Source organism: Etheostoma cragini, chromosome 8 (genome assembly GCF_013103735.1).
Source record: "Etheostoma cragini isolate CJK2018 chromosome 8, CSU_Ecrag_1.0, whole genome shotgun sequence".
Classification (NCBI taxonomy): Eukaryota; Metazoa; Chordata; class Actinopteri; order Perciformes; family Percidae; genus Etheostoma; species Etheostoma cragini.
The window spans coordinates 7,686,318-7,703,291 of NC_048414.1; the positions used below are offsets into that span (position 1 = coordinate 7,686,318).

The 16,974-nt window shown below is 41.1% G+C and overlaps 3 protein-coding genes across 8 annotated transcripts in view; 2 read left to right on the top strand and 1 right to left on the bottom strand.

Annotated features, from left to right (window-relative positions):
• The window catches only part of LOC117949548 (genetic suppressor element 1-like), a 24,154-nt gene extending 14,958 nt beyond the window's left edge, over nucleotides 1–9,196 (top strand). For all 6 annotated transcript variants that reach the window (XM_034879891.1, XM_034879897.1, XM_034879896.1 and 3 more), the window contains exons 7-16: nucleotides 1,117–1,394; nucleotides 2,678–2,987; nucleotides 3,090–3,697; nucleotides 3,880–3,992; nucleotides 4,071–4,350; nucleotides 5,340–5,453; nucleotides 5,564–5,944; nucleotides 6,120–6,416; nucleotides 6,931–7,034; nucleotides 7,378–9,196. In XM_034879891.1, coding sequence (XP_034735782.1) covers nucleotides 1,117–1,394; nucleotides 2,678–2,987; nucleotides 3,090–3,697; nucleotides 3,880–3,992; nucleotides 4,071–4,350; nucleotides 5,340–5,453; nucleotides 5,564–5,944; nucleotides 6,120–6,416; nucleotides 6,931–7,034; nucleotides 7,378–7,515 — 2,623 coding nt within the window. In that variant the 3' untranslated portion in view covers nucleotides 7,516–9,196. The remainder of the gene's footprint in view (nucleotides 1–1,116; nucleotides 1,395–2,677; nucleotides 2,988–3,089; nucleotides 3,698–3,879; nucleotides 3,993–4,070; nucleotides 4,351–5,339; nucleotides 5,454–5,563; nucleotides 5,945–6,119; nucleotides 6,417–6,930; nucleotides 7,035–7,377) is intronic.
• A 1,468-nt stretch (nucleotides 9,197–10,664) lies between these two features.
• LOC117949597 (dynein light chain roadblock-type 2-like) lies at nucleotides 10,665–11,906 on the bottom strand. Its single transcript, XM_034879981.1, has 4 exons — nucleotides 11,659–11,906; nucleotides 11,357–11,432; nucleotides 11,092–11,259; nucleotides 10,665–10,970 (listed from the first exon to the last, which is right to left on the bottom strand). Exons 1-4 carry the CDS (start codon nucleotides 11,674–11,676, stop codon nucleotides 10,927–10,929), a joined length of 306 nt encoding a protein of 101 aa, XP_034735872.1. The 5' UTR covers nucleotides 11,677–11,906; the 3' UTR covers nucleotides 10,665–10,926.
• Nucleotides 11,842–16,700, top strand: psmd7 (proteasome 26S subunit, non-ATPase 7). Its single transcript, XM_034879963.1, has 8 exons — nucleotides 11,842–12,093; nucleotides 12,549–12,640; nucleotides 13,107–13,199; nucleotides 13,298–13,395; nucleotides 13,510–13,590; nucleotides 14,957–15,048; nucleotides 15,258–15,456; nucleotides 16,100–16,700. Exons 1-8 carry the CDS (start codon nucleotides 12,020–12,022, stop codon nucleotides 16,361–16,363), a joined length of 993 nt encoding a protein of 330 aa, XP_034735854.1. The 5' UTR covers nucleotides 11,842–12,019; the 3' UTR covers nucleotides 16,364–16,700.
• The last annotated feature ends 274 nt before the right edge of the window (nucleotides 16,701–16,974 follow it).

Here is a 16,974-nt window from a genome sequence, read left to right on the forward strand (position 1 = left end):
TTTCTCTTTCTCTCTCGTTCCTCTGTCTGCAGAGCTGTGTAATCTCTCTCTGCAGGGTAGGCACAGGTTGCTGAGTGTGTGATATTTATAGCACACACCCCACAGTGCTTCCTATACACACACTGCCCTTCACACACACACACACACACACACACACACACTGCACATCCATACACATGCATATGCAAGCCAGTGCACACATTAAATCTCACACATAAGGAAGTCTCTTTCTTTCTTTCTCTCTCTCCCTTTTCCTTCAGCACTTTGAGCTCCTTTCTCAGTTTCACCATACAGTGTTTCCCTGTGGCAAAATGCACAGGGGAAATGTTTGTGTTTGAAATGGATGGTATTTTTCGTCGGGTTCTGCAATGGCTCCTGAGTATCCTGTAGGTTTGTTTGTGTGCTATTGATTGTGTGTGTGTGTGTGCGTGTGTGATTGTGATTGTGATTTTGTGTGTGTGTGTGTGTGTGTGTGTGTGTACTTGACCCTGCACCACAAAAGGCTAAGGATGTGAAGAGTTCCAGTGTGTGTGTGTATGGATGTGTTTGCTTGTGGGTGTATGAGTGAATTTAAGGTGGGGCAAGGAACCAGGCCCCTCACACAATACAGGGGTTAGCCCCCACAGTAGCCACTTCCCCCCTGGATCAGAGCTACCTTTCTCCCCCTTCACAAAGACCACTCTGTGGCTCTGCCTGCCTGGGGCTCCCATTCAGATGTATTTATCGTTTGGTTCTGTAATGGCTCCTGCGTATCCTGTAACTTTGTTTGTGTGCTATTGATTGCTGCTGAATGTATGTGTGTCTGTGTGTGTGCGGGTGTGTGTGTCCTTTTCCTGTGGATACCTATTAAGTGTTCATCTGCTCTTGCTCAGTCATGCTGTGTACGGATTATTTTCCTCATGGTAAGTGGAGAGTGTGTGTGCATGTTTCTGCAAGTGTGTGTATGTTTGAGCAGAAATGTTTGTGTGAGATTCACCAGTGTGTGGTTAATATCTGCCTCATGTTGGGTGTTGCATCTCTCACCCGTGTTTGTGTGTGTGTGTGTGTGTGTGTGTGTGTGTGTGTGTGTGTGTGTGTGTGTGTGCGTGTGCGTGTACTTGTCAACCTCCCCCACAGGCTACAGATGGAGAATGAGCTCCGCCAGCGAGAGAGAGAGCAAGAGCGTGAAAGAGAAAAAGAAAGGGAGCGTGAGGCAGGGCTGGAACGAGAGAGGGAGAGAGAGAGGGAAGAGGAGCGGGAGAGAGAGCTGGACAGACAGAAGGAGAGGCAGAGGGAGAGACATCAGCAGATGGTCAGAGCGGCCGAAAGCCACTACCTGGCTGAGCTGCAGGCTCGGAGGGCACCACTGGAGGACAGGGCCAGGCCAGGGGAGAGGCTGACCCCGAACAGACTGGGTACCTACACACACACACAAACACACACACACACACACACACACACACACACACAGGCAGACAGATGTATGCACACATACACATGCAGGCACATACACAACTAGATAGCATTACAATCCCGACTCAGGGAGAAGCAACATGAAATACAGATGACTGAGTAACATTTAACTCATTGTAATTTATACGGCAAGAGAGAAATCCTTCAGTACTACTACTAGTTTTTTTTAGTTTTTTGTTTTTTATAAATCATGACCACTTTTTTGTCCTGCTACTGTGAGGCCTAAGGATGCCAATGTTGGTTAGAAAATGTTTTGGCCAGATTGTCATGGAATTTGGTGTGGATATTTATGGTCCCCAATGGACAATTACTTATGGTTATGGTAATGCTTTGACCTCTCCTCTAGCACAACTTATTTTTTTTATATGATCTTTTGGGCGAATTTAATCAAACTTGAAATATGCTTTGCCGAGCTGGTGTCATCTTTAGGCCAAAGTGTCAACTTGGCACACAAGATATCTCATGATCTAAACTAATGCAGACTTGCTGAATGCCATGTCTCTTAAATGTTGAACACTTCCTCTTACAATTACCCTATGACCTTTATCGTAGTGGGTCAGTGTATAAAGTATACTTCATGTGAATCTTGAAGATTAGATAACGTGCCTTTTAAGTTAATTTGGGTTTCTTTCCTTTTACCAGACTGATGTTTACACTATTTTAAATGGATAAGGACAAGACTGACTGTTGTTCACAGCACAGAAGTCAGTTGTGCAAAAAATGTTATTGTGGCTCATTGGCACATTGAAACTTTTTAAAATGAACTATAGCAGATTCATTTTACCATACACCAGACCACACACCAATGGAACCTTTTTATTAAATTTTTTGCAACTTTTTTATTTATTTTACGGGGCTTTCCCCTTTTATTTGATAGTAAAATAGTGGTTAGGTGGGAGAGAGATGGGGAGGACACGCAGTAAAGGACCGCAGGACGGACTCAAACCCGGGCTGCTGCAAAAGGACTCCAGCCTACATGGGGTACACACTCTTACTGGCTGAGCTAGAGGTCACCCTATACTTGTGCAACCTTTATGAAATATTTCTATTTCTTTCCGTCCAACTGGTATGGCTGTAATAATTTTCTATGCTGTTTGATATTGTGGGTCCTCATGAAAATTGCAGACATTTAATCTGAATTATTTCTTCTCTCTACATTTACACAGGAATAAGGCATTACACATCTAAGAACTAATTCATGGTTTCCCAACTACGCTTTCTCCAGATAAAACCAAGGACTTTGAGCACCCAGGTTTCCCAGCTCCCAAACCTCTGTCCCTGCAGCCTGGCCCTCACTCCTCCAGGGGCTCTACCCCACACCCTGTGCCCAGCCTGGTGCCTTCTCACCTGGGGAAGCATCATGCTGCTGCTGGGGGGATCCATGGAGCTCTGGCTGCCGCCATGATGACTCAGAGGGCCAGTGAGGCAGCGTGGTTAACACGGCAACGGGGGCAAGGACAGGAGAGGGAGGGTCCGCTCGAGATGGGCCTCAGGTCACCTGGGAAAGGGGCGGAGCTGAGGAGAGAGAGTCACAGGTGAAAAAGAGTCAAAAAGAATTAGTTAAAAAACATTTAAAAGTGTGGTTAGACTTTGAATATAAATGGAATTTCATTTTGCTTTTTTATTTTCCTAAACAGAACCAATTCAGTTCATCACAAGCCATGCAGCAAAGATCTACCTCCATGTCTTGGGGCTCCACCTCCCCTTATCTCCCCTAAAGGTCCCCATCATCCTCCTGCCCCTCCAACTACACTGTGGAACCCAGCCTCCCTTGTCGACACCCCCACAGACTCGCGCAGAAAACTCAACCCTCCTACACTACCAAGTCGGCCCCCTCCAGGACTGACCAGAGCCAACAGGCCCCCTTTGAGCTGGGGGGAGAAGCTGGAAGAAGGAGGCAGGGGGAGAGGGGAAGGCACAGAGAGGTACTCTTTACATAGGGGAACTAGTTTACAAGAAGCAGGTTCCTGGAACAAGGCAGAGCAGGACAGGGCCATGCAGAGCCTGTATGACCGGCATCACATCAGTAACCTCCACCAGAGGTCCTGTGTGCCTCCATCTATTCCCGGTACCTGCACCGACCTGGTGGGACGGTGTCAGGCAGCCTCTCCGTCTCCGGTGAGGGAGCGACAGGGCCAGCTTCCCGACAGCATGCTGGTGTATGATGAGGTTCTCCAGCAGCACCGCCGGCTGCTCAGCAAACTGGACCTGGAGGAGAAGAGGAGGAGGGAGGCGAGACAAGGAGGTGAGCAGACGGATGAAGGATAAAGAGGCGCAGTGGAAAGAGAGGGGATTTTGGGGCAGGAGGGGGATGTAGTAGGCAGAAGAGAGGACTATTTTTCTTTTTCTTTTTTTCACAAGAGATAACTAAACATACGTTGACTATTTCTTTATGATGAAAGATCATTTCTCTCTTACTTTTGCCAGGTTATTACTATGACCTGGACGAGTCATATGATGAGAGTGATGAAGAGGAGGTGAAAGCCCATTTAAGGAGAGTGACAAAACAGCCCCCACTCCAACTGGATACATCCTCTGAGGTGCATAAACATCACTTTATACATACATACGTAGTTTGAAAATGTTTGATATTCACCTGCCCAAATCTCTCTCCAAAGAAAGTGGATTTCCTGCGTGTGTGTGGTCTAACCACAGTGGCCCATCGCGATGAGCTTCTAGCACGAAAGAGGAGGAAGAGGAGAAGGATGATGAGAGAGCGCAGCGTCTCTCCGCCAGCTGTGCGGGGTAAGAGAAAGGCCTCTTCACCTCCAACACCTCCAACTCCCTTAACTACGCCGTACTCTGCCGAGGAGATGGACAGCAGCGTCGAACTGGATGAGAAAAAAGACTTCCTCCTTATGTTCAACCTCTCGCATGTCAGCCCACAGCAGAGGAGAGGTAACAACCTGTTTAGTATCCACACACATCCTACGTGCTACTCTGCCCTATTCTCAGTTGGTGCTGGTGATTCCCAGTGGAAAGAAACGACACTCAGTTTCTCAGTTTTATTATTTGTCGAGGCTGTAGGTGGGGTGAGAAGAAAATAAAGTGAGGAAGCATCTCGACAGGAGGCTGTGGCAGTCCTTTCTCCAGCAAGGGTAGATTTTAATCCACAGCCTGTCAAAATATAGTATCTGCTAAAAAGTTATGAATTTCTTATTACACTCATTTTAAAACTATTACAATGTTAAAATCTAAAGACACACATTTAAAAAATGAATTGCATGTTTATAAAGATTTTGGTTGTTACATTATGCACACAGTATACTACTGAGTTTTGGTTATTTATGTCACAACTACAGTAACCCTGCAACAAACACTACTTTCCATGACTTATTTAAAAAAGGAAAACGCTTTGTATTTTATTAATTTTACCCATAATTGTTTTTTTTAAATCTTTAGGACAAATAGGACATTAATAACACAAAAATCCAGGCGAAAATTGGATTTAAAATACCATCTGCAGGGAAAACTCTCCGTTGTTTAAACGTTTATTGTTCATTACTTGCTCACAGGGACGCTGGGGCATAATCAGCTGCTCATTTGAGCTCCCTCAATTTTTCTTTTTAATTTCCTGTTATCGGAAGCATTTTCTCATCTTTCAACATCGCAAGGGGACCTAGTTTACTGTGAACTACAGTAATCAGCTTTTGGGTGAATACAAACATACAATCTGGGTTAAAATCTGTATGAACCAATCTTCTCCTCTGAAAAAACCCTTAGTGTTTTTAGATTGAAAGCTGGTAGAAAGAATCAGCTTTTATTAAATATGTGTGGACATAGTCTGTCACCCATTTGCTGACCTTTTTCCTTGTGCCAGTCAATATTATTAGCCTTATTTTTAAATATGAATAACAGGTGTTGTCATCTTGTCTTTTTCTCTGTAGATAAGGAGAAGACAGAAAAGCTGCTGAGGGCCATTCAGAAGAAGACTGTGACATTAGACACTCTCAGATATAATCCCTTACCTCTGGGTAGCAGTCCTCCTGCTCCTTCAACTGGTGAGACACACACACACACACACACACACACACACACACACATATAAATATATATATATGCGTGTTGAAGTGGCAAAAAACTCTAAGGAATTGTACAAACTTGTTTTTAGGTGACTCCTCATCAGCCCCTCTGCCCAGTCAACCAAATGGACATCTGTACCCAGACTCACCCAGCCCCTCCCCTCCATACTTACACAAACCCAAACATCTACCCCATAACGACACATTCAAATCCAACATAGACACCAACGTAGCCTGCATTCTTCCACCCTTGGCCGCTCATCATGAAAAGCCAGAATTTATGAAGGCTCAGCCAAACGGGAAGCTCCAGGGCCTCCGGAACGGCGTTGTTGCTTCTCCTCAGAAAAAGGAGCCCAATCCCGCGCAGAATGGACGGAATCGGCCCTGGGAGAGGTTTACACCTGAGGCCTTTGCGCAGCACTTCCACCAGGCCGTGCTGCAGTCCACACACGACACACTGCAGAACAAAGGTTAGCCACTCACTCCCATGACCATTAGGCTTCATTATCAATTGACAATGTTTGCCACCTAGTGGTGTTTGCATGTAATAGCCTAGCTGTTAAAATGAATATTAGTAACCAAATTGGTTCTAAAAATGGCTGCAAACTCTTACATGGCTTTTTTGTCTCACTCTTTTCTTTTAAGGAGTTTCAAATTGTGTCCCTGAGTCCGGCATGAAGGCAGACCGCTCGTTGCTTCACAACGTCTCTCAACTGAAAAGTTCTACTGTTAACCATGCCCCTCAGCATGCACACGTCAACGGTCATCACTTCCATTCCCTCGTAGCCAGCAGGGACACACTGGGACCGCAAGAAAACCTGTCTGATGAGGACGAGGAGGAGTCTGGTCAGGAGGCAGAAGAGGAGGAGGAGATAGAAGAAAATCCGAGGAAGTGGCAGGGTATCGAAGCTATTTTTGAGGCCTACCAGGAGTATGTAGATGGTGAGTCATTATCAAGCCATTTTTTGTTTGCAGCCCAAAATTTGTCTCGGAGGGCTTAAAGGTTTCACTGAACAACTGGTTTCCTCATAAATCCTTTTGAAGATTTTAGAGATGTGATTATTATCCGCATTCAGGAAACGGTGACCTGATTCATTAAAGTGCTGTTGTTACTTTAGAAAAAAGATCTCAAAAACACGTCATTTCTGTTAGACTGTTACCTATTTGTTTTTGGGACACAAATCAATGATTACTATTAGATGTTACAAGCCTTGTATTTATATTGCTATCAGTGCAGTAGATTCTTTTTTCATTGCATCATGTAGAAGTTGTGATGCAAACAATAAAAAAAAAAACTTTGGTCGAGGGCCCAAATATTTTTGTCAGAGGTCCAGATTTGTTGATGCTATTTGCCTACCACTGGACCACAATAGACCCTGAAATCATTGTGTGAAAGAGGTATTAGAATAGGTATAATTTCCCCTTATTTGTGGTGTGTGTGTTTCTCTCTGTACAGAATGGAGCATAGAGAGGCATGTTCTTCACGGTCAATGTAAAAGACTTGAAGCACACAATTACAATTTGACCAGAACTGCAGAGCAGCTCTCTCTCACTATGGGGGTAAGTACCTGGGTTTATAAAAGTAATTGTGTGTACATCCCACCTTGTGGTAGGTACGTGACAAATGAGAAATACTCAAATTAAAAAAACGTAATGACCGCAACAGTGCTTTAGGCTCCCGTAATTTAATGCAAAGGCAACGTGTGACCCTACCGGGTCTTATATAGCTAATAAAATAAAAGGTAAGTACCCGGGACCATATCTGCATGCAGATGTGTTTCCCTTCATCTTTTAATGTTAGTGTTAAATGTTTCTGTTTGAACTCACTGTTTTTAAGTGATTCAACTTGGTGCAGAAAGCCTTGGTTCTGTAACAAAAGTTGTGTCGGTCCTTCATTTGTCAGGAGCTGGTGAGTCAGAGGCAGAAAGTGAGAGAGGAGAGGGAGAGACTGCAGGCCCAGCTCGAGCACTTCAGGAGGTGTTTGACGCTACCTAACATTCACTGGGGCAGGGGGCAAGTCAACGGGCACACGCCGAGGTGACCTCTGACACCAACTCCCTGACGGACACGCCTCTGACAGCGAAGGAACAGTAACAAGAACAAGACAGACTGGAGCCAGACCACTCTCGCACTTGAAGCACTTGAATCCTTGTCTTGTTACCTCTTCTGGCCAACCAGTTTTGTTTCTTATCTTGAGCCAGATTCAACTGATTACCTGCCATGTTTGCCACGTTAACCGTAAACCATGGTGACCATAAAGTCCGGGCATTTCCACTCTCTCTCATTCTGCCTATGGATTGTAACAACACTGTGTAGGAGAAAACAGCATCTTTGTCACAGTAACGCTAGTCATTCCCACTAGTCCCTGAGTCAGCTTGAATGACTTTTCACCATTTAGCTCATATCATGTTAATTCTTTTGCCAAAACTGTATCGATCCGCACTAATCAGATGTATCACTCTGCACAAATCTGTAGCCTCTCCGGACAGCAATGAGAAGAGACTAAGCGTGCAGTGGTCACTTGGTTAATACTCAGAGAATGAAAATGGAGTCAAGGAATCAAAGCACACCTCAGGCCTTAAACTTGATATGATGCACTTGAAATTAAATTGGAATAAATACTTGACCCTCCTCTGTGTGGTATAATGTTGTATGTGTACTTAGCACTGTATCTGAAAGATCAAGCTGCTTGTGTGCTGATAAAACTTCTCCAGAGGACAGGACACATCTAAAAGATATAATCTATATAATGGCAAATGGTATCAATTTAGTCTTTTTTTTTTGAGTTAAATACATTTTCCATTGGTAATGTCATTTGTAATAGACAGATCATTTTCTGTGGGAAGCCATATGTTTGGTTTGAATTGCTGCTGGTCAGAATAAATGAAGGATGTTAGACAGTTGTATTTGAAAGAATGTTATGTGATGTCAAAATGTTCGGGGGTTGACCCACATGCAACGGGGAAGAATACTTGGCGAATGTCATTTCTTGTCAAACATTATGAAGTTGTCATGACGATCGCTCAGATGGTTTATCCCCTCCACATGGCTAGACATGTTATAAAAACTTGAAGAGAATAAAATGTGTGGTATTTTAAAAGTTCCTGCTACCTGTAAAAGGGCAAATGCAACATTCTGCACATGTTCTCACTAATCGGCATCACTTGAGGAAAACTGCAGTACTTTTAGACATTGTTCAACCTTACACTTGTTTTCACCTACAAGGTGTGTGTTGAAAAAGTGAAAATAAAAACATAATATTTTTCTGTTCCATTTCAGGACTGTCAAAACTGATAAAGGATATCTTTCACTTGATACTTGTAGCAAATTGTTTATGAGTGACATCAAAATCAGAATGTCACCATTCCTCTGTGGATAACAAATAAAATCCACCACTTTCTTTTTTTAGGATTTGTTTTTTTTCAATTTAGATAAAACAAATATTCACATTACACATTCATAATTTCTGCCCCTTTCCATCTGAATATTAAAATCCCAGGAGCCCGTTCCAACAAGCACAAGTTACAGTAGCAATCTCCCCAAATAGCCTGACCTTCCTGCATCACCTGTTCAGTCGCCTCTACTTGCTGTAAAATCCTGCATATTTGTTTCAGTTGTCATGTAATGTATTATTTAGACTGTATAATTGTGATGAATTATTTATTAACATATATTGCTGTACATTCTGATGGAAATTTACATTAAAATATTTGTAAAATGTCTTTTATCGGTGATTGTCATTTAAATGGGGCGAGTTCATTCTCATTCCACGTCAGTTCCATGTGTCCTGAATGTACTCTTAGTAATGTTTTGGGAACAAATGCCACGTCTGTCTTCTTTGGTTCAAAAATCACTGGAAAATCTCAAAGGGGTGTTAAACTGGGTTGGGATCAAGTGTGTGTGAAGGCTATAGCATATTATTCCCTCAAGTATAATACTTAAGTACAATTTTGAGGAAATTGCACCTTACTTTTTTTCTTATGCCACATACATTTCAAAGGGAAACATTGTATCTAACTTTGCAAATTAAAGGTTCTGCACACCCACACAGGTGTTTTCAATTACCCTGGCTGATCAGGTGTAACATGGGTGGAGCTGTGCAGGAGTTACATGATTTCACCAAATTAGATTAGATTTGATTTGATTTCACCAAATTCTATCCACTTGATAAGTGGGTATGTTTCCTTGCCCCAACAGGCTCAACATAAGTGAATACTTTTACTTTTGATACTTTAGTTACATTTTTTCTTATAATACTTCAAGTAATTTTACTTTAAGTGATCATATAATGCTCATTTTCAGATTCATAATTGCATTTAGAGGTTGTACCAGTATATGTTTACTTAGTTTAATTTTCTAAAAACAAAATTTTTTGTTGTGCTGTACATTGCTGCAGCTCCTCTTTTCACCCTGAGTGTTGAGCTGTCTGTTTTAGCTACCGAGTGAGGCATCTCACTTCTGACAACTGGCGAAATACGTAATTAGAAAGACTACACATTTCAAAGTTGCATGGACGACGTCTCGCTGAAGCAATGTCTATGTGTATCATCCCGGGAATGTAACGTTACTAAAAAAAGAAGTGGAGCTTGCTTGTTCTTTTGCTTATCTGCTGAAAACACTTCACTGGATTAAACAAATCAGATAAATTACATGTGTTGTGGAACAAAGCTAAGCAAGTTGAGAATCAAGATAGTTGACGTAAATTGTGTGAGACGAGAGATGTAGTGCACTGAGAAGTTTCACACAAAACTAAGCGGTACCACGACAAACCTACGGCTAACTGAGACTTTCTTTGGTTGAAAAATGATTCCGGAAGGGGAAGGATTTTGCCTCTCTATACCGTGTGTTACAAAGTGACGCAGGTTTGTCACGGAAGTAAAGGCTGAACTACAATTGAGCTCTTTGGAGCAGTTTGTAAACAGTATTTCTGTTGGAGATGGTAGATCCCTTTTAGTTGGACTTTGGGCTTTTTCCCTCTGTAAACCTATAACATGAACAAAAAGATATATAACATAATAAAAGGAAAGGGGCAAAAGCACAATATGAGCATGTTAACTCATATTTAATGCAGGTCGTGTGAGTATTTTTATGCACAGTAAACCTGTATGGATGCACCTGCATTTGTTGTTTCTTTTGTTCAGGGTTTTCATCAAATATCTCACCCTTCAGACTCAACAGGGATGATCTAGCAAGTATTGTATAATCACCAGCTGCTTTATTTCACAGAATCCAATATCAATACAAAGACATAAAATCAAAGGAAAAGCATGAGGTAAAATAAACTATGCATTATTTAGGCTAGATTAAGGCAACGTACTTGAGTTCAAAGTAGAAGAAGAGGGATTATGCAGTAAATGAAGCAAAATAACACAGTGGAAAAAAGATATTTGCCTATAGATAAAGCACCACCATGTGACAAACAAAGGCTGACTCTCATGGAAATGTCCAGAAGCTATTCACATGGGTTCTGGATGACTATCAGCAGATAGTCGTTCTCTGCAGAGACATAAAAGAAGACAAATGCAGTAAAAACAGTATAGCCTTTTCTAAGTTACAGGTGTTGGATGAAATAATGTTAAATGTGTTTGTTTCAGTAATCTAACTGTTACACACTAACCTGGTGCAACCAAGATCTCATGTTTCTTGGTGCGAATGCGGAGGAAGGTGAGGTCGTTTTGAGGGTCAATGTCCCTCACTGTGCTCCTGGCCATCATTGTGAGGGAGCGAAGAAGTCTTGCATACTGAACCGTCGTGTGGTGGTCTGAAGTTGTTCTGATGGGAATGCCTGAAAAGATCAAACGTTTAGTCAGACAGTATTGTAAACCTTATGTCCATGATAAAATTGCTGTGCTGGAGATTTAGCGTTATGACTTTAGGCTTACCTTCTGCATTGACGAGAATTGTTCCAATCACACCTTTATGGGCTTCGATCCTCTTTAGTGTTTCCTCAACTTCTTCCTGCAGGACAGAATGAAGATGAAATAATGTGTACGTTTCGCAGAGTCTGCTAATTAAACAGCAACTTTAAAAAAACTGAATTTTTAGCAGTTGCAGTAGGGTATTGTTAGCTAACGTTAAATGTATTGATACAATTAAGTGTAACATGAATGAGTTAATTAATAAGTTTAAGAAAACTCTTCCAAAACAAATCCATGCACTAAACACACAACTCTAGCTAACTTACGCGCTTGGTTCCTGCCATTTTGTCTGTGAACGGCTGACACAACTGCGTTTTCTCCGCGTCTCTCTGTTGCCAAGAGCAACGGAAGACACGGTATTTATTGACAAAATTCAATATACAAAGCTACAGGTAAACAACACTAGCACACATAGCTATATCAAAAATATTGTAGGTAAAAAATATTATGGACGTAAAGGGAGCATATCAAGGAGACCTTACATAAAAATAAATAAAACACAAATCAAATTATATTCAGTTAGAGGGGAAAAAAAGCTTAACGGAAAAACGTCAGACGCAAACGGAAGTGTATAACGTAGCCGTCGTTGTGTTGAGGTGGGCTTGAGCTGTTGTCTTTATTGCAAAAATGCCGGAGTTAGCGGTGGCAAATGTGGTCGTTCACCCGCTGGTGTTGCTCAGCGTGGTTGATCATTTTAACAGGTCAGTAAGTTCAATGTTTGTGTTCAGTCCTGAAGTTAACTTGGGAGTTAAAATGTCCAGAAGCGTTACGTTGCTGCTAAGCTAATGTTAGCCCTGCTGAGTCAGAGCCCCATTGCAAATGAATGCAGAGATGACAAAGCTAGTTAGCTAGCTCATTGAAAGCACTTTCGTTCGTCACCTAGCCAGTGTTGGAAAACAGTATTTGTTAAACCGTTAAACGAATCAATAACACACTAGCTAGGTTTGAATAGTAGTTGGACTTGCTATAACGTACCCACTACTGGTATCATTTCGCCATTCATTTAATTATCGACAACATGAAGATTTGTGCATTAGCTTAGCTTACAGTAGCGTCCTAGCTAACGACAATGTTTATGAGTCATAGCGTTCACTTCTGACAAAGCTATGGTAAACTAACAAGATCATTTGTTTGTTTTTAACAATTCAATTTCCAGGATAGGAAAAGTTGGCAATCAGAAACGAGTGGTTGGTGTCCTTCTGGGATCATGGCATAAAAAAGTTCTTGACGTCTCAAATAGTTTTGCAGGTGAGTGACAATGTGACAGCGTTTGGAGAGCTTCAGAGAAACATGTTCAATGAGGAACAGTGATGTCCTTTGGGATCCTTTACTTCTTGTAATGCAACTCAATTTTATCTTTCATTTAACCCTCCCTGTTTGCTAAACACTCCCATATTTAAAACTGTATGCACCCTAGTTTGTAAGGCAGGCTTTCTATTATAAATGTGTATTTCAGAGTTTTTAAGACCCTAGGAAGCTTTCTCCACCGCCACACAAAACATTACGCAACTGTTTTCATAGGCTAGTAGGTAGTATACTTATCTTAAAACAGTGTATGGCCCCTTACAATAATTTAAATGCAGTAAACGGCATTTTACTGTGAACTCCTAACTGCTACAGAACTATGTAAAGCAAAATACTAAAAGTCAGCAAATGTAAGTCGCTCCGACGGTTTTAGTCAATTCTTTAATTCATTGTCAATCTTGCTTTGCAGTGCCATTTGACGAGGATGACAGGGATGACTCGGTGTGGTTCCTGGATCATGACTACTTGGAGAACATGTATGGCATGTTCAAGAAAGTTAATGGTAAGGCACTGCCTATGTCTACCAGATTTGGTTATGATTTACGTGATGGGTAACCCTGATTTTATATTTGTCAATAATTTGTCTTCCCTGGTTTTCAGCCAGAGAAAGAATAGTCGGATGGTACCACACAGGACCAAAGTTGCATAAGAATGACATTGCCATCAATGAGCTCATCAAGCAGTACTGTACCAACTCGGTATGTAACTGCTCAACCTTTTTTTCGGAATATTTTTCTTGTGTTGAGACATCCCTTTTTTCTACTCATATTCATTCTGATGTTGTCACTCATATTTGTCTTTTATCCTACCAGGTGCTAGTCATTATAGATGTGAAGCCCAAAGATCTTGGCCTACCCACAGAAGCATACATCTCTGTGGAGGAAATACATGATGTGAGTAAATCATAGATTGCGTTGAAGCAGACTGAATGCTAGTTGTTTCGAAAAGTGTTTTGGGGTGAGCATTTATTTAATTATAAATGAGAATAAATACATTTCCAGTTGTGTCTCAGAGGCCCTGCATGCATTGTCACCAAACTCACACAAGTCTGGAGATTATAGGTTTAATGACTATTTGTATTTAAAGGTGCAATATGTAATATTGACAGCTAGCGTTTAAAATAGTTATTACAGTCCAAATTCAAAATACTGGAGAAAGTTGTCTCCCTCGGGCCCTCCTCTCCAGACTCGAGGTTCACGGCGGTTGCCAGGTTGAGAATGCAACATCGAACAATGTTGCTAGACGCTCTCAGAAATTGCTCACACATAGCTCTGTACCAGTGTGACTGACAGACACACTACCTTGGCTTAAAGTGACGGCAACAATCACCAAATGCCAAATTCCAACTTGCGGTTTGAGTCATAGGTTTGTCACGGTTGTTGGCCATGGCCTGCTTGCCTGGTCCTCCTATAACATTAGCAGCTATTGTGTTTTAGCATGGCGGCGTTAGCCAGGACCAGTTGGGATCACTTCGCTGGGTGTCTCTGTTTGCGAGTAACCAACTCAAGTAGTCTCTATATAATTCAATGTGAGTACACAAATGTTAAAATGACATTAAATGCCCATCCCTAGTAGATGCAATAAATGAACCGGAAGCTAATGCTTACCTTTTCAGGAGGAAATTAGCCAACTCTGCGTCCTTTTGGGCTCTAAGATGTGTCAGTCTTTCAAATACATCCCCAATATTAAACGGGTTTAATTACACTTCTATTCATGCAACGGTTTAGAAACACAGGTTTCTTAGGTCGGGTATAATCCATCTCTGTTGATCCCGTTTGTTTGCTGCTTCCATAGTTGTACTACAGTTTTAGTGCGCTAGGTTTACGTTTTTACAGGTTAATCTGGCAACCCGGCCTGGCTGTTAAAATGGTCAGTTGATACCAACACACAGGCCAAAACTTAAGCAGACGTTCTGTCACGGAACGGACATTTCAAAGGAGAAAATACTGGCTAGCAGAAAAGATGACGCATCGTGGTAACTTTTGGATTTAATATAGTAAATTATTACATATTGCACCTTTTTTTTTAATATGTGTCCACAAGGTAAATTGGGAGGCCTTTTTAAGGGCCGTAGTTTTGTAGTTTGTTTTGAGTATTCCCAGTGAAATTTGACCGCTTGTACTACAGTGTTATCGTCCAGTCATATCTATTGGTTGCGAACACTGCACTTTTCTTTTAACGGTTTTGATATGTTAGTTAAAAAACAAACTTTGGTTTACAGTTCGAAGTAGTTTCATTGTTGTGATTTGCTATTTGTAGGACGGTACTCCAACATCCAAGACATTTGAACACGTCACCAGTGAGATTGGAGCGGAGGAAGCAGAGGAAGTGGGTGTGGAGCACCTGCTCAGGTACTTGCTACTCTGTTAACCATTTGATACCACAGTAAATAATGATTACAGTGAGAAGTATAAATGATACAAATTGCTTCTACTTTACTATAATCCATATAATCACCATGCAAATGGTCAACAAATTATTCAGAATATTCGTTGCAGAATATGTTAAGACATTCATACTCATGTCCACTTGCTTCTCATCTGCTACATTCCGTATACAGAGATATCAAGGATACCACAGTAGGCACCCTGTCCCAGCGGATCACAAATCAGGTTCACGGCCTGAAGGGGCTCAACTCAAAGCTGTTGGACATCCGCTCTTACCTGGAGAGAGTGACGGCAGGAAAACTTCCCATCAACCATCAGATCATCTACCAGCTGCAGGATGTCTTCAACTTGCTGCCAGATGTCAATCTACTGGTATGTCGTTTATGTTTTAGGGGCTCTTTACATTGGGCTCTTTTGAATTGTAGTAATTGGAATTTGAATTAATTTAAGTGACTTTTTTTTTTTGTTTGCTCATCCTATGTGACTGGATTTGAACAATGAGCACACTTAGTATGTTATAAATACTGTACAAGTTTGGAATCATTCAGTGAACCAAAGAGATGTGGAGAAGAAAACAAAAAAATTGAACTGAAAACTTAGCAGCCGGTTCTCATTTTTTCCACCGGAGGGCAAACTTAGTCAGATTAAGTGAGACACACTGCTTCAACTCATTTGTGCTCAAATGTTGACCAGCAAAAGCTGTAGTTTCTGAAAAATACATTTGTCAATTTGGAGCAGTACTATATTTGGGTTGAGGTTTACTGTAAGACTGTTTTCCAAATGTTGTGATGAACTTTAACGTCTATATTTCCATTGTTTTTTTTCAGTTATCTAGAGTTGATTAGTTGATAAAATAACCAAAATCAACCAAAATAATTTTCTTTTCACTTTTAACACTTTTTTTTTGTCGAATGGTTTTGCCAATACTTTGTAAAATTGCATCACTAAAGTCAGTTGGCTTCTGATCTCAATTATTATTATTTTGTGTTGCTGAATGTTATGTTTCTGTCTGCAGGAGTTCACAAAAGCCTTCTACCTTAAGACAAACGACCAGATGCTGGTGGTCTACCTGGCCTCGCTCATACGCTCTGTAGTGGCTCTTCACAACCTGATCAATAACAAGATTTCCAACCGAGACGCAGAAAAGAAGGAAGGACAGGAGAAGGAAGAAGGCAAGAAAGAGAAGAAAGACGACAAAGAGAAAAAAGATGATAAGGACAAAGACAAGGAGAAGGAAAAAGCTGATGTTGCCAAGAAAGATGAGAAGAAGAAAAAATGAGTCTTCTCCCTTTTAGATCTTCTCTCAAATCATGTCATCTCATCTGGATGGTGTTCTACTTTCTGCCCACAGTCACAGTTCTATAGGGTCTCAGGCTAAAAGTAGGACTCTATAAGGGGAATGGTGTCATTTGAGATTTGGTCACAAGTGGCACTCATAAAGACTGTTATCATACAAAGATGATGATGTTTGCGTCTTTGGTGTTTTGAACTATGAGAACATGTTAATTCTGTTTTCATAGTTCCTGTGCTCCCGCTGTTGTACAACACCTGGGGTTGCTTTTTTTGTAAGATGGACAAAGTTTTGTTTCCTGTATCACTCATTAAATTGGGATCATATTAAAAAAATTGGTTGTTTTGCAGTTTTCACTGTTCCTGTTTTAACTTAAATAACTAGCTAAACTTAACTAAATTAAGGCAATATGACTAACACTAACACAATTGATACGTACGAACAAGACAAATCTATAAAATAAAATACCACCTCTAAGAGGTTTACACCTCTTTAAATTTTATAATAATAATAAAATAATAAATTTTAAATTTAAGTTTAAATTTGCATTTGCTTTATTGGCATGATATTCCAGGATGTGCTGGAAGTACACAGTGAGA

Bases quoted from the DNA above. Each gene is read 5' to 3' on its own strand.
- psmd7 (XM_034879963.1), top strand. From the start codon at position 12,020: ATGCCGGAGTTAGCGGTGGCAAATGTGGTCGTTCACCCGCTGGTGTTG. The intron at 15,049-15,257 runs GTACTTGCTACT...TTCCGTATACAG, and splicing joins GGTGTGGAGCACCTGCTCAG to AGATATCAAGGATACCACAG. The intron at 15,457-16,099 runs GTATGTCGTTTA...TTCTGTCTGCAG, and splicing joins TGCCAGATGTCAATCTACTG to GAGTTCACAAAAGCCTTCTA.
- LOC117949597 (XM_034879981.1), bottom strand. The intron at 11,260-11,356 runs GTAAGCCTAAAG...TGATCTTTTCAG, and splicing joins AATTCTCGTCAATGCAGAAG to GCATTCCCATCAGAACAACT. The intron at 10,971-11,091 runs GTTAGTGTGTAA...ATGTCTCTGCAG, and splicing joins TGAGATCTTGGTTGCACCAG to AGAACGACTATCTGCTGATA.